This window comes from Sciurus vulgaris (genome assembly GCF_902686455.1).
Source record: "Sciurus vulgaris genome assembly, chromosome: 8".
NCBI lineage: Eukaryota > Metazoa > Chordata > Mammalia > Rodentia > Sciuridae > Sciurus > Sciurus vulgaris.
In genome coordinates, this window is record NC_136468.1 from 42,042,381 (window position 1) to 42,059,944 (window position 17,564).

Below are 17,564 nucleotides of genomic sequence, written 5' to 3' on the forward strand. Positions count from 1 at the left end.
TCTCTAGAAAAGATCATACTTTAAAGCTGTTTACGTCTGCACAAATTCAAAGAAAATGAAATCATGCCCTGTGTCTTTTCTGTTTACAATGGAATGAAACCATAAATCAAAAGCAAGAGAAATGTTAGGGATCACACAATATATGGAGACTAAACAACTCTATAAATGAAAAGGGTAGGTCACTGAGGAAGTTAGAAGGAAAATCTGAAAATTCCTTAAAACAACAAAAAAAATGAGAACAAAACATACAAAAACCTGTGAGATGCAACAAAAGCAGGAGTAAGAGAGAAACAGCAATGAATGCCTACATTTAAAAAAAAAAGGATTTCACAAATAAATAACCTAACAGTATATTCTCAAGGTCTTAGAAAAGAACAACCCAAATCCAAAATTAGTAGAAAGAAAGAAATTATAAGAATAGAAATAAATGAAATACGGTCTAAAAACAATACAAAGGATCAATAAAAACAGTTGGATCTTTGTAAAGATAAAACAGACAAACCTTTAGCTAGCAAAAACAAAACAGAAGATGCAAATAAACAAAATTAGAGACGAGACGAAAAAGGAGACATGAGAACTGATGCCACAGAAATCCAAAGGATGTGATTCTGTTCTAAAATAATATGCTAATATACTGGAAAATCTAGAAGAACTGGCCAAATTTCTGGAGACACTTGTGACCTACCAAAGACTGAACCAAAAGGGGACCTGAATAGTCTAACACGTAATGAGACTGAAGCAGTAACAAAAAGTCTCTCTCAAAGAAAAGCCCAGGACTAGATGACTTCACTGATAAATTCTGCCAAACTTCTAAAGAACTAACTCCAATGCTTCTCAAACTATTTCACAGAAATTGAAAGGAAAAAGAATCTTCTAAACTCACTGTACAAAGCTAATATGACAAGGACACAACAAAAACAGAAAACTACAGATCAATATCCCTGATTAACACAGATGCAAAAATCCTCAACAAAATACTAATACTAGAAAATTAAATTCAAAATTCAAAAGGACATCAAAAAAATAAAACAAAATCATACATAATGATCAAGTTGGTTTCATTCCAGGGATGCAAGGATGATTCAACCTATGCTAATCAATAAATGTAAAACATCACATAAATAAAATGAAAGATAAAAATGATATCATCTTAACAGATGCAAAAAAATCACTGGACAAAATCCAACAGCCCTTCATGTTAAAAGCCCTAAACAGGTTAGAAAAACTCAGGTCATACTTCAATATAATAAAGTCTATTTTAAGACAGATCTGTAGCCAAACATCGCACCAAATGGGGAAAAACTGAAAGCATTTCCTTTAAGATCAGGAACAAGACAAGGGTGTCCCTTCTCAATGCTTTTATTCAAGATGGTACTAGAAATTTTAGCAAGAATAATTAGGCAAGAGAAATACACATGAGGTAATCACAGAAGAAAGGGAGAACTCAAATTACCCATGTGTGCAGATGATTCTATACACAGAAAAACCTAAAGATTCTACCAAAAGATTATTAGAAATGATAAAAGAGATTCAGTAAAATAGCATGATAAAAAAAAACAACATAAAAATTTCAGTAGCTTTTCTATATATCAATAATTAATAAGAAAGAAACAATGAAAATAATCCCATTCACAATAGCTGGCCCCCCCCCCCCCAAAAAAAAACCCTAGTAGTAAAATTAACCAAAGAAGTAAAATAACAAAACATTAGAGCAAGAAATTGAAGAAAACACTAAAGGACAGAAAAATTTTCCATGTTCATGTATTGGAAGAATGAATAGTTAAAATGTCCATACTACCATACTACTCAAAGCAATCCACAAAGATTCAACACAATCCCCATCAAAATACCAATGACATTCTTCACAGAACTAGAAAGAACAAACCTAAAATTCATACAGAAGCATAAAAGACCCTGAATAGACAAAGCAAATTTGAGCAAAAAGAGCAAAGTTGGACATACTACAATACCTGATTTCAAAACATACTACAAAGTTATAGTAGCAAAAATCAGCATGTTATTGTTGTAAAAATAGATGTGGGACCAATGGAACAATTAAATATCCAGAAAAAAGTTCATGTGTCCAGTCAATTGATTCTCAACAAACATGTCAAAAACATACATTAGAGAAAGGACAGCCTCTTTAACAAATGGTGCTCGAAAAACTGGACATCTACATGCAGAAGACTAAAACTTAAACCTCTTGCCCTGTGCAAAAATTAACTCACAATGGATCAAAGACTTTAACATAAGACCTAAAACTCTGAAGAAAACTAGAGGAAAACATAGGGGAAACACTTCAAGATACTGACACAATGATTTTCCAAATAGGACTCCAAAAGCATGAGAAGCAAAAGCCAAAATTGACAAAATGGGATTACAACAAACGAAAAAAACAATCAACAAGGTGAAGAAACAACCTACAGAACAGGAGAAAATATTTGCAAATTATACTTCTGACATGGGGTTGATATCCAGGATACTGATGGAATTCTAAAACCTCAATAGCAAAAATTTGAAATTAAAATTAAAAAAATTTAAAATGAGCAACAGACTTAAATGTACATTTCTCACAAGAAGATATATAAATACCCATCAAGTATATGGAAAAATATTCAACATCATTAATCATTAGAAAAGTACACATTAATACTTCAATGAGTTATCTCACTCCAGTAAAAACAGCTATTATCAAAAAGAACTGAAATCAACAAGTGCTGGTGAGGAAGTAGAAAAAAAGAAACCCTTATACAATATAATTGGGAATATAAATTAATAAAATCACTACAGAAAACAGTATAGAGCCTGGAGATATAGCTCGGTGGTAGAGTATTTGGTGTAGCATGTGTGAGACCTGGGTTCAATCCCCATGCTACAGAGAAAAAAAATACATAGTAAAGAAAAAAAGAAAGGAAAACAGAACACTATAGAGGTTCCTCAAAAACTTAAAAAGAAAACTCCCATTTTTCTAATTAGTCCACTCGTGATACATATCTAAAGGAAATGAAGTCAGCACACAAAATAGATACCTGAATGCCTGCGTTTATTGCAGCACAGTTCACAACACACAAGATATGGAATCGGCTTGTCAACAGATGTATAGATAAAGAAAACATGGTGTATAAATACAACACAGGGGAGTATTATTCAACCATAAATGAGAATGAAATCCTATCATATGCAGCAAAATGGATGGAATAGGATGTTAAGTAAACAAATCAGACACAGAAAGACAAGTATCATATGTTATTTCTCATATGTGTATGCAGCAGGGGCAACGGGGGTGACTTGAAATTAGAAGAGGGATTACTACTAGGGACAAGAGAGGGTGCAGGGAGGAGGGGGAGGTTGCAAAGGAAATGAGGGTAGAAGAAGGGTCAGCGAACATGATCAATTTAACAATTGATGCCTGTGTAAAAATATTAGAGTGAATCCCATTAATGTATACAATTTAAATGTGCTAATAATAATAAAATAAATAAAATGAAAAATATTTCAGAGCATTTGAAATATTTGGAATTTGCGGATAAGTGATGTCAACTATACTACCAACAAATTAATTATACAACATAATCACCTAAAAAGATGAAAACCTATTCTATTTCCTTATTTAAGAGTCACATATCAGACAGCTCTCCAGAAGCTTAAAAGCATTACACTTAGAAGCATCAGTTTTGTCTTCCCTTCTTCCTTCTTTCATAAAAATAAGACTCCAATTTAAATGAATAAGTTTGTGGAATAAAATGAATAACCATTAGCAAATACTCAAAAATATTTAAAACTTGAACTCCTATCAGAGACAGTTTAATGAATTATATAAGAAAGTTGTTACAACTTTATAGATACAATTTCTTTTTTATTTAAATAGCGTTACTACTTAGCTTGATTATCTTATTTGTCTGCCTTGATTCAGATTTTTTAGTTGTTTCTAAAAAACAAAAGATACCTTAAAAAGAAGGTGTCTGCCATTAATGAGTCTATTCATCTGCAGCAAAGGTCCCATTGTGAACCTTTAATTTCTTGAAGCACTCAGTGGGACTAATGCAATACCCTTCCAGGAATCTATGTTCATCTGAACAATGACTCAACTGGGAACAAATTCTCCAATTTAACAGTCCCAGGGGAACTGATTAAAAAACAATAGTACATAGGGGAGGATTCATTTTGAACTTTAAATGGTACTAGTCCCCAGCAGACTCAGGCTGGAACCCTGAAAGAAGAAGTTATAGTAAAAAAGTTGCTTTACTATTATAGATGTAGGGCACTGAAACCACAATGCATCAATACCCTCAAAGCAGATGAGGAAAATGTATTCTAATACCTCCAGAGACCAGGCAACTAACAGAAATGAGTAAATGCTTTGGGAGATGACTGTGGGGAACTGAAAATTACAGTCCTCACCAGTAGGTGGCAGCCCTATTCAGTTCCAGTATTTTGTTGTCCAAAGAGAATGAAACTCTAGTACAGCCAGAACTTCGTATTTTTCAAAAGAATTTTCAAATTCAAACCATACAATAAAATCTCCCAGAGTCTAAATGTTAATAACTAATTCAATTTCTTAAAACCATTGGGCTAGTCTTAAAAACTATATCAATGATCAATAATCATGATCTAAGAAGGAGACCTAAAGCCAAGCATAGTGACACATACCAGTAATCCCAGAGACTTGGGAGGCTGAAGCAGGAGGATCATAAATTCAAGGCCAGCCTCAGGAACTTAGTGAGATCCTGTCTAAAATTTTGAAAAATAAAATACAAAAGAACTGGGAATGTAGTTCAGTGGTAAGAGCCCCTGGGTTCAATTACCATTAACACAAAAAAGATGGAGGAGAAGGAAAGAAGTAGACCTAAAATGGCCTAAAATACAGAGACTGTAGTCTCAGCATAAGTCACCATAACAACAATGGTCATTCCTCATAATCCATCAACAATGACATTCATGAATATAAAATAGCTATAATAAATTTGTGATCATCAGTGGTAATAGATAAAACACAGGCAATGTTCATGCTAGGTTTGATATTCTCTTAACTCTGTACCCACTCCTGGAAATTTAAACTATACCTGGAAAAGAAAAAACAAGTCTTAATCCAATTGGTGTTGCTATAACAGAATACCTGACAATACGTAATGTATGATGTTTGGTCATAGAGCCAAAACAGCATGACACTAGTGTACTGGCAAGGGCCTCCTGGTTATATCACAACATGCAGAGAAGTGGAAGGAGAAATAGCCACATGCAGAAGGGGGCACATGTGTAAGAGACTGAACTAAGAACCAAACTTGCTTTGTACCAATCCATTCTCAGGAGAATTAATCCAGTCCCACAAGATCTGACCCCTCTAGCACGATAACATGAACCCATTCGTAAGAATGGAGTGCTCATGATCTAATTACTTCTACTAGGGCTCACTTCTTAATAGTTCCACCACTGCAACTCTGCTACACTGTGGACCAACTTCCAGCACAGGAACCTTGTGGGACAAACTATACCCAGAACATAATACATATATATACACAGTAATGTTGACCATTCTCAGTTTAGATTCACTACCACTAATATCAAATGAACCCTTATGTGCTATGTACAGGTACACATATTTATACAAACCTACTTGTACATGTATGTACCTATATATGTATGTGTGTACATATATAAATATACATATAAAAATATTTGCATATATATTTTCTTAGTCCATCTACTCTCCCAAATAAATATTTTACACTACCCTACCTCTACAAATCCCCAACTCCTCCCCATGTCATTATCTGCTAATGGCTTGGCTATTTCACTGAGAAAATAAGACACATTCAAATAAAAACTTCACATGCTCTAACCATCACATCTAACAACCTATATCAGTACCTATATACCCTCTTTTCCCTGGAATTACTGTGACTACTCAATCTGTCTACTCAATCATTCCACTTGGGGCTGGATCTCATCCCCTCTACCCTTGTACTCAAAACCCTTGCTACATAGTTGGGTGTGGTGAAACATGCCTGTATCCCAGCAACTCGGGAGGCTGAGGTGGGAAGATCACTATTTGAAGGCCGGCCTCTTCAATTTAGCAAAATTCTGCCCTCCCCCTGGAGGGAAAAAAAAAAAAGGCAGGGGATGTAGAGTTCCTAAGTTCAATCCCCAGCATCAAAAAAGCCCTTGCTTCAGCAATTAATCCTTTTTCTTTCCTAAAGCCCTTGCTTCAGCAATTAATCCTTTTTCTTTCCTACATCAATTATCAACTTTCCCTTTCCACTGGGTCATCGCCATCAGTACACAATAAGCTATACAGTCTCTGCATGTGGCAGGCAGTGTCTAGGATAGCCCTCAGTGATTAGCACCTCCTGGCATTTGCACTCTTGGAATGTCTTCTCCCACATTTGATTAGGGTTTATTTGTGTGAACAATAAAACACATCAAGAAATGATAGTATATACTTCCAAAATGACATCACAAAAGATACTAGCTCTCTCACACAATTACTTCCACCTCTTTCTCTCTTTGATCACTCAATTCGGAAGCCAACAGCCCTGTCGTGAAGACATTCAAGCAGAACCTGAAGAAGCAAACATGGTGCAGAACTGAGGTCTCTGGCCAACAGTCACCAAAGAATTGAGGTCTACAAACTATATAACTGAGACTAAATGCAAATTCATCAGCTCCATTAAGTCCTAAAATGACTGCAGCCTGAACTGATGGCTTTTACATGAAACTCTGTGAGAGATCCTATGCCAGAACCACTCAACTAACTACTCACACAAGTATTAAATGCTTGTTAAGTGACTGTATTAGGGGATAATTTGTTACACAGCAACTGATAACAAATGCAACATAAGAAGGAAAAACCCTCCCTTGATTTCATATCCCCTTTAGCTAAGATCCCCTTTCCTTGCTTCTGTTTTACAGAAAAATTTATCATAGAAACTACTAAATACACAAAAGGCCCCAAAGAGTTAGGATTAAATATGTGTGGAACATATGAAGAACCTCATATTTTAAGATATTAAGCTAGCTATCCATCAGTGATAGCTGTTCTTGGAATCATGTGTTCGCTGCCTAAGAAACAAATAAAACTCAAGGCTGTTCAGCATGTTAATGAGAGAGTCAAAGCTGTGGTCAGACATACTTGTCCCTGTATATCCCTGACAGTATGTATCTACCCAGGATACACTGGGTTCTGACCCTTACACATCATCAGCAAGGAAGGCTGATGAGGCAGAAAAAAAGTGGGGCATCCAAACACTGTATACCCCAGGATTTAGGTAGCATGATTTTTCTACAACTACTGGTATCATACCCTAAGTGTGTTAATTTACTCCCATCTTTCCCTTGATTCTTTATGTGTATTTTACATTTATTTTTTAAGCCATGTGAAATAGGCATTTTGTGACTGAATCTGCTTTCCCATAACCTCTGAGACAGTTTGCCTGTTGGTGTACTTAAAGTCTACCATTGTATTAGGGCAATTTCTCAAATGATGGAGTCCCTCATCTGACTCTAAAAACATTATTAGACACAGTTACTCTCTTTCTCCTTTTGAAACATTTTTCTCTGTTCATCATTCATGGTTCTCCTTATGGCCATGTGTTTCCCATATCCTCTGAAGAGGATTACTTTGTTATATACACTCACTCCCTAAATATCACATTCAGTCTTACAACTTTATGTATATCTAGCAGGCTGATGAGTCCCAAACTTTTATCTCTAGTCCTAACTTTTACCTAAATTCCACATTGTTTAAAATTAAAATTTACTATCTACTATCCCTCTCTTGGGTCACTGAAAGGGTCTCCTAAATAGCCCCCCAGATTCCAATCTTAAATCCACTTTAGTCTACTTTCAACCCAGCAGTCAAGAGTGATCCTCGCAAAATAAATCAAACCATGTTAATCTCTGTTCAAAACTATCTATCATAGTAAAATCTAAAATCAGTACCACAACCTGCAAGGTCCCATCTGGTTTATGCTTATCCCTATTCCCATCACTAACCAGCTCGCCCTCTCAGTTCCAGCCTTACTAAGCTCTGTACCATTAAACAAAAACTTCAAGAATGTTCCCACTTCTCAAGACCTTTACACTCTACTCTCTGCTTGGATTGCTCTTTCCCCAAATACTCATATATTTGCTCCTTCACTTCCTTCAGGTCACTATTCATCTATCACCTTTTCAGACTTTCCTTATTGCCTTTTATAAATACAAACTCCTTTCAATCCACACAACCACTCCCATCCATAGCATTCTCCATACCCCTTGTCCTGCTTTATTTTTCTCCAGTCCACACCACTACCTGATATTTATTTATTGGTTTATTTGTTTGCTGTCCATAAGGTCAGCAATTTGTATATGTTATTTGTACATGCTATTTATTTAATGTGCATACAATTTACAGGATTCCAAGCACACTGAAGATATTGAACAAACATTACTGAAAAAAATAAATGAGTAAGTAATAGTAACAGGACACATTCTCACAGTCAGCTTCAGTTCCATGGCTCCATATGAAGGCAAAAGGAACTTTTTGAAAAGAGGGCTATAATACCAGAAAGGCAGATAAGGGCAAAGCCACAGAATTACTGGTTCAAGGTAGTAATGGCCCTGATAAGACAAAATTAACTGATAAGAAAAAAAGCTCTGCCACAGGGAAAAAAAAAAAAAAAAAAAAAAAAAACTCTCTCAACTGATCAAAATAATATCACTAGTAATTCCATAAATAAAAATATTATATACTTCCTAACATAATACACTAAGAAAACAATTTCTGTGGCATTATTTTGTCAGAAATGACAGTACTGAGCCAACTGAATATAATCTGTAAATTAGACAGCACTATTGAATCAATGCTAATTTTCTGATTTTGATAATGTAAGAGAATGTCCTTATTGAGAAATTTCAAACACTGAAATACTGAGGGGGAGAAGAGGATATTACGTCTGCAGTTTACTCTCTTAGAAATGAGAAAAAAAATGTTGCATGAGAGAAAAGATAAAATAAATAGAGTAAAATGTTACCATTTAGGAAATCAGAAAAATTCATGGGAGTTTTTTATATTATTCCAGGCAATAATTATGTAAGTCATAAATCATGTCAAAATAAAATTTTTAAGGAAAAAATAAATTTAAAAGTTTCAAAAATTATAATGGGGAAAAGAACAACTTTGATAAATTACAGTAGTCCCTATTTCAGAGTTTAAAAATGATCTAGAGCTTTTAAGTTCAAAATTAAAAAGTATGACTATGAAAGAAGAAAATACTGACAGATTTAGAATGCAAATTTTTAATACTTTCTCTTGAACTAATGTATTTTTTTTCTACTTCTAAATTTTACTTAGGAAATATCACTAAGGAAAATATCATAACACTAGACTTTAAAAAATATAGATATTTCCATATTTCTATTTTAATTATTTTTAATTATTTTTAAAACATTTTAAATTAAGATTATCACAAAAATAACATCTAACATGCTTCAAGGATTCAGTATTATTTCAACTGAATCATCACAAAATATTATAGAAAAACCTTTGAACAGTACAAATGTAAAAGAGCTGATTTTAGCTATTTAAATAGCATCAGTCATTTCTTAAAAGAAAAAAGAAAAGGAAGAAAAATTACCTTCATGGACTGTAATGCCACAATTGTCACACTGAATTATTTCATCAGCATCTTCACTATTATCTCCAAGACAAACACAGCAAATCAGAATATGGTCCATTTTTTGAGAACTCCAGTTTTGACTCTTCTCAAGAATCAGCGAGTCCTAATATTAAATCAGAAAAAAAATCACAGTAAGTAATTTTAATAAAATTATCATTTTATTTTAAAACATTATTTTTTCAGTTTCAAATTTATGTTACATTCTCCATTCTTCTAGTAACTTCAAAGTATGCTATAGTTGAAAAGTATACCTCTTTGTCAAAGGACCCTGTAAGTACCCTCTCACTTAGTTTCCTAAGTTCTTTAGTTTTTAAGTTCCATTATTCTCTCTCCTCTAAGAAATGAAAAAGCAGGCATGCAAACAATTCATCTGCTTTGTCATTCTGCTTTTCCCCTTAAACTAGAAGAAAGGAAAATTAATTCACAAGTGATTATTAATCCTATACAGTGATTTTAAAAGTATAAGAAATAGTTCCTATACTTTGGGAGTTTTTAACTCTGCCTAGGAAAGACAAGACAAACATATGAAACAGGAAGAAATAAGTTAAAGGTAACATATAAGCAAGTATGCATGTGATGACTAAGTTATAGTCCATACTCCATTACTACTAGGGAATTCAGAAGTTCCAGGATTATTGTACTGTGTCAATCAGAGCCTAGACAGGTATAACTGAATAGATATTGATACAAAAAAATACCTGAAAAAGGATCCAGGGTGACTAGCTACTATAAAACTCAGAGTAGTCTACTAAGTTTTTGTCAAGAAATATCTAGTGCAAACTGGTAATAAAGACACCTGGTTAATTATAATACAAAGGAGAAAGGAAGATTTAATAGTAGATGAATACAAAAAGATAAAATTCCAAGAAGCAGCAGAGTTTGTGACTTTTAAATCTTTTTGCATTATGGATTTAAACTTTAATAAGAAAATGTTTCTATACATATTTAATAGACTGAGCTTAACATTACATATAATAAAAGATGGAACTTTGCTTTATATGTTTTATTTATGAACCTAACTATATTCAAAAACATCATTAAAAAATTAGTTCCGTACCATGCATTCACTAAATATATTTGGTTTATATTAATATTTTTATATTCTTTTAAACTCTGCCAAACAACATTCAGAGGTAACATTTGGGATTTTAACAACAATTTAAGAGATAATTTGAAAACACCTGAAAGGTAACAATAATTATTCCAATATATTTTGTGCATAACATCTAAAATTGCAGCTGATCTGTAAAACAAATCAGAAAAGAATGCAAAAGTCAACAAGGAGACAATGTCATTTTCCTTAAGAATTTCAGTAATTCAAAATTTTGTATTTCATTTTATAAAACCCAACAAATAAGTTGGAGCTAACAAATGGCTAAGAAAGGTGAAAAAAGTTCATGAAGAAAATTCGTGTGTTTTATAGTACTTTGGCAAAATAAACAAGCAAAACTAAATTTTCATATCATTAGCATGTTTCAAAGGTAACATCATTCAACTTAAAAAGTAAAACATTCTTGGGTTTCATCCTCAGCTCTCTTAAGAGCTATTGAACCATAAAAGTTGCAATTTTACCATTTTAAAATGAGGATGATAAAAATAAGACCTCCTGAGGCGGTTATGAGAATGAACAAAGCAATATGTAACAAAAACATTTTAGGCACATATTAGACACTCAATAAATGTTTATTCCTTTCCTCCTGTCCTCTGCACTTCTATTCTTCAATAGGTTCAAAAACAGAAATATGAACTGACAATATATTACACTGGGATGTCTCTCAGAACCCACCCCCCAAAAATGTACAAGCCTCACAGAGCACTGCTAATTCAAAATATCATCTCCATGCAAAGTACAAAAAAATATGTTTTTCTTAGACTATCACATAGAGATTTTTAAAAATCACAGACTAAGAAACAACCTAATGAATAATCTTTTGATAACCAAGAGGCTATTCATGTTAATAAAGTCCGACAACATTTTTCTGGTGGACTTACAACAAATGATCAGCCCTGAAAAAAATGGATTGCTCATATGGCAAAGAAGTAAATTTCTAAATTCAGAAAAAACACCATTAATCGGCAGCTCTAATTCCTCTATTTTCCTGTTTTGCTCAAAAAACAGTAAACATCCAAATTATAAATCTACACCAACTTTCTACTCACATTGTCACTTAGAGAAAACAAAAGTAACTGGTATTTCTGGTCCTCTGAAGCCTATCAGATGGATTCTCACCAGAACTGTAATGCAAAGAGAAAACCAGAATCCTACAATATTAACTAAACAAATAACTGGCAGACAATGCTTCCATAAGAAAAGCTAAATATATCCTCCTGAAAAAATAAGACCTTTTATTTAAAGCATCAAATATAAATTTAAGCACACTTTTATAAGCAAATGAATACAAAATCCAACTTATTTTCAATTTCTGTTAGGCTTCTTTTTTTTTTTTTGAGACAGGGTCTTCACTAAGTCACTGAGGCTGGTTTCAAACTTGTAATCCTCCTGCAACAGCTTCCTGAGTTGCTGGGATTACAGGCATGCTCCACCAAACTGACTTCTGTCAGCATCTTTCTGAATATAGCTATCCTCTTTCAAGATTCTAGAGAAAATAGGTAAGCTAAAATTTTTAATGCAAAATTTTTATAAAATGACTTTACATAAAAATAGAAATCAGGAAAGTGGATATTGGCAGCAAAAGAGTATAATCTAAAAAATAATTCTAATAGAATAATTTAATGGAATGTAATTACTATATGAAAAGAGTAAATGGGACACTATAGTAATAAATCAGTGACTACTAATTCCATTTTTCTCCACTGGCATTTAAAATTTATTCCAAAAATTATAATATTGCCCAGTGTTCCACACAGACTCTAAATGTTTTTTCTGTTCATTTATACATGTATTCTAAAGAGATGATTGAAATGATTAAGTGATACAATGGGCTAATTTGGGGGGGAACTAATGTTTAATGGAAGGAAATTCCAACATACTTCATGTAAAACCACAATTAAAAGTTGAGAAAAAAATTAATATATCAAAAGCCTGACCAATAATTCTTCCTCAAAGTCTCAAAGAAAGTTAAATTCTTAAGAAACCAAAAAAATATTCGTACACTGTTACAAAACTGATTTTTATTATGTAACTTAGAGCAATTTGTTTTACTCTGAAATTTGTAAAAAAGGCAATTGATCAAGAAGTAAGATATTCCAAATAAAAGCAGCTACTGATAAATTTTGGCAAATTTTATATGTATTAATTAGCAAAAATCTGGTGACAATGGCCATTAAAAATAAGTCTTTTATGACAAAAAAAAAAAAATCTACTAAGCAAAGAATACAAGGTTACATTTACAGGACCGTAAGTAATCTACAATCCAAGCCATCTCTAAAGCTAAATATTCTTTGGGAGAAGAGATTTTCTTCCTTTTGCCAAACAAAACAAAAACCTTCCATTTCTATTGGCATGATTTTTCTCTTACATTAATTCTCATCCAAAATTCTAGTTTCAAAGTCTTAAAAATAAGAATCATTTAATTGTAATGAATCTCATATGATTCAAGGTAAAACACTGAAAAGGACACACTATTTAATGAACATATATATTCCAAGCAAATTCTTTAGTGCAAGCAATACTCAATTCTGGAGCAGCAGTCCTCAAGGTGTCATCCTGGAAACTCATTTTCAGGGGGTCTAGAAGGTGAAGAATGCTTTTTCCTAACAACACTAACGTGTTAGCTGCCATTTTCACTCATCTCACAGCTGTATGAAGTTTTCCATAAGCTATGTGAAGAGGAACGTTGTCACTAATATGACAACTTATATACGTCTACACATTGTTTTTTGAAATTTCTAAGTTCTAATTTGAAAGAGTAAACATCAAAAGAAAAATCTAAACAAATAATAATAGGGTTCCTCAATAATTTTTAAGAGTATAAAGGGGTTCTGAGATCAAAACTTTTGAGAACCAGTGCTCTACAGTATTTTAGGGCCTGAGGCACAGGCATGTTAAGGCATTAAGAAGGCCCTGCTCAAAAAAATGTTAAGTTCCCCTAGGAAACTTCAAAATTGTGAAAAATTCAGGACATAATTTATGCACAAATGATGGCCACAAACATTTCTCTAAAAATGCACTTGATACAGCAGCCAAGAGAAAGTCTGCCTGCATATAAACTAAATATAGTATTCTATTTTCTATTTCCAAAGACACATTTTCAGCTATGCCTACTACAAAATGGTATCTGAAAACTTAAAAATAAAAGCAGAGAAAAATAAAACTTCAAATACCAGCTATGTATTTATTAACTATCTAATGAATATTTAGCAATTATCACTACCTAAGATAACCAGAAAGATGAAAACATAAACAGTGGCTACAAGGCAACAAGGATTAACTTCGGTCATCTTTTTAAAAAAAATCAATATCATATGAAGAGAAAATTCAGTAGTAAAAGTAATGGTCTAAATTGACCACTTTTTTAATTAAAATTTAATGTCTACTTTGAGTGACATAATTTAAAGAGAACTAGAATCATTAAAAATTATCGCATATGGGGAAAAAACACTGTTATCAAGTTTTAGGTAGAATGTTACTTGTGAGGGAAATTAACTTTCTATGAATTGTTTTACATGAGGTACTTTTCCAAGATGTGCTTTAGAATTTCATTCCTGAAATATCTTCAAGTACTATTAATCTAAACTTATAAGGTCCCTTTATTTACTAAGTCTCTTCTACTAGGAAAAATAAAAAAAAAAAAAAACTAAACAGCACATGTCCTTTAAATGCAATGTGGTCTAAAACCACTAAAGCATTATGTTATGAATTACAGGTTATTAATAATCAGATTATATACACATTTTATGAAACAGATTTCTAAATATATGTAGGTATTCCACATACCTCACTACAAATCTAATCCACACTGCCTCTATCATTAATCAGACTACTTTTGTGAATATCAACCTAATATAAAAATGAAGCAAAGATATTGAAAAAAGGAAACTTATTGAGTAGACAAAAATGAGTATTAAATGTTAGAAAATAAACTGAATGCATGCCTAAACCAAATATAATAAATTAGATTTCCATACTTCCACTTCCCTAAAAGCATTATTAATGGAACAGCTTATGCTGTACCATTAAAAAATACTATTACTACAATCTCCCAAATGACAATTCTCCTTTACCTAAAGATAAGAATTAGAATGGCATTGGAGGCAGGCAACATTCTTCATAGCAAAGTGGGCAACCTAGGAGTTAAGCAATGTTTATAATACAACATATCAGCTGCAGTTTCATCTTTGCTAACATATAACCCCTGACAGCTTGCTAAACATTATTTTGGTAAGAAAAATCACCAAATTTTACACGAAACTTAATTAAATAATCACTGCTATGTAAACCTTATAAGCAGAAAAATGTGAAGAAACATATAAAGCATAAAGAAAATCTACAGTTGAAGCAACTTCAGTGATATGAAAAAACAAAAATAAGTGTTTGGTAAAGAAGTAAACTCTGATGACATTAACAGAAATGACAGAATTAATTATAGTAGTTCTACATGTGATGTAACAGCTACATCTACATGTAAGACAACAACTCAATCTTTCTTTTGAAGAAAAGAACATATACATATACATAAACACACAGACAAAGGGACACAAATGTGTTTGAAGAATCTTGAATGTTGCATCTCTGGACCCAATGCATAAACCTAGCTTTCAGTAGTAGAACTTGAAAGTGGAAGAACTGAGCCATTACTGTAGTTTTATGATAAGAAAGTTTGTTCTATGATGAAAATGTTTGCTTTTTTTCCTCATTTTTTTGCAGAGATTATTTATTCACTAAATATATGTAAGCATACTTCATATTTACTCCCATACATATTGACCAAAGATCTGGTAACTATACTGATGATGGGTGCTACAACTGTTTAAAAAAAAAAAAAAAAAAAAAAAAAAAAAAAAAAACCTTTAAAATGAATCTCTAGAGTCTGAGAAAATAATTATGCTGCTTTTCTGTTCTGCTCTAAACTATTCTAAAACCCACACATTTTTATGTGGATATGAACAAAACTAAGTAGGAAAAAAGGTGACCTTTTTTTTCATAATCCACTCAGCACCATCCAGCAGTCCTAGGAATAACAGGGAGAGGGGATAAAAAATGGGAATGGAAACCACCGTTCCCAAGTTTACAATTAAAACATTTTTCTCTAAATGTTCCTCCTTGAGGATGGAGATTGTGAGCTCCTTGAGAACGGTGACAAATAGTAGATAGTCAATAGAGGTTTGCTGACCAAATGAATACATGCTACATTTAGGAGGCTCATTCACTCCCACAGTTAAACAGAATTTCAAGGAAGCCACTTAATATAATAAGTGATTTAGAGAAGAATTCCCTTTTCCCCAGACAGACAGATATCATAAAAATTGGGTGGATCTACCTCATTACTCTTGCTTTGAGATAGTGTCAGGCTATCATTGGTCAGTTCCTCATCATCAGCACTGTTTCTGCTAAGAACTTTACTCTTCTTCTTCTTGCAACCCCCTTCACTAGCAGGGCTGCTATGGTCTTCATCATTGCCCTCATCATTCTCATCTTCATCACTTCCACTTCCCTCATCTTCATCATCCTCATTGTCTCCATCACTCCCCTCTTTCTGAGATGCTGATCTTCCTTTCCTCTTCACTACAGTAGGCCGCCAATCATTATCATCTTCACTGTCATAGTCATCCATGTCATTCAGCTCTTCCATGGAGACAAAATCCAAAAGGGGTCGGTTTCGACGAAGATTCCACTTTTTTGGCTCACTGACTTGTTCCTCTGCAGTGCTGGTCGTTGTGGGGGCAGAAGGGGATGCGTTAACAGCAGGAGGGCTTGTGGCTGGTGTGGTGGCCACAGCAGAAGCAGCCACAGTATCAGATACTGTTGCTTTTTCCTTTTCCTTCTCTTTCTCTTTTTCTTTCTCTTTCTCTTTTTCCTTCTCTTTGTCTTTTTTCTTTCTAGGTCTTTCTCCATTTTCTTCTTCATCCTTCTTTTCCATTTTAATTAACTGTTTGTCAGAAGACAGTATTTCTTCCTCAGCAGAATTTTTAAGTTGTTCTTCTTTTACTTTAACATCATCATTCAGCTCTTCCTCTAAAATATTTTCCTCAGAATCACTACAGGAACCTTCTCCACTGTCCTTTGAAGGATCTTCACTTCCATTACCACTCCCTTCAGAATCTGTTGAAAATATGAGAAAAAAAAAACCACACATATGTATATACATACACACACACACACACAACGCTGACACAAATGAAACCACCAAAATTTGTGAATAACTTGCAAAATAATATAAACAAATTTAAGTCAAAGAATGGTAGACATTCCCAACCTGATTAAATAATAAATCAATGAAGCTGATATAATGGTTTTAATTCAATATAGCACTAATGAAGATGAATATATGTAACTATAAATTAAAATATACTTTAAAAAGAGGAGTACTATTTTGTGTCATATGATTATATAGTTCATGCCATACTTGGTATCCCAGAGGCAATAGTTTTCTAAAAGTAAAAGTACTTTTTTAAAAAATTGGGCACTTGATTTTAACTGAATTATAATATTATGTAGACAAAATTCTTCTTCCCTTACATATTCCTTTTATAAACTATATGGACTTACAAGTAGCAAAAGCATCACATCCAAAACAAGATAAATCTGACCCCACAAAGTTTTGTTTCATTTATTTTACCCTTCCTTAGCAAATGAGCATAGATATTTATACATAAACTTGTACCACATCCCTAACAGACCAAATCAATTTTAGATCAAGTACACAGATGATGACACAATAGCAATGGCACAGAAAATGGAAACTGCAAGAGATTATAGATTTTCCTAGTTTTAAGATGCTATTTGTA

The 17,564-nt window shown here is 33.1% G+C and overlaps 1 protein-coding gene across 4 annotated transcripts in view; it reads right to left on the reverse strand.

The window, feature by feature from the left end:
• PHF14 (PHD finger protein 14) overlaps window positions 1-17,564 on the reverse strand; it is a 198,157-nt gene that overhangs the window by 172,576 nt on the left and 8,017 nt on the right. For 3 of the 4 annotated variants that reach the window (XM_079152051.1, XM_079152052.1, XM_079152053.1), the window contains exons 3-4: window positions 16,097-16,878; window positions 9,615-9,759 (exon numbers count right to left, since the gene is read on the reverse strand). In XM_079152051.1, coding sequence (XP_079008177.1) covers window positions 9,615-9,759; window positions 16,097-16,878 — 927 coding nt within the window. The remainder of the gene's footprint in view (window positions 1-9,614; window positions 9,760-16,096; window positions 16,879-17,564) is intronic. The other variant, XM_079152054.1, reaches the window with a different exon arrangement.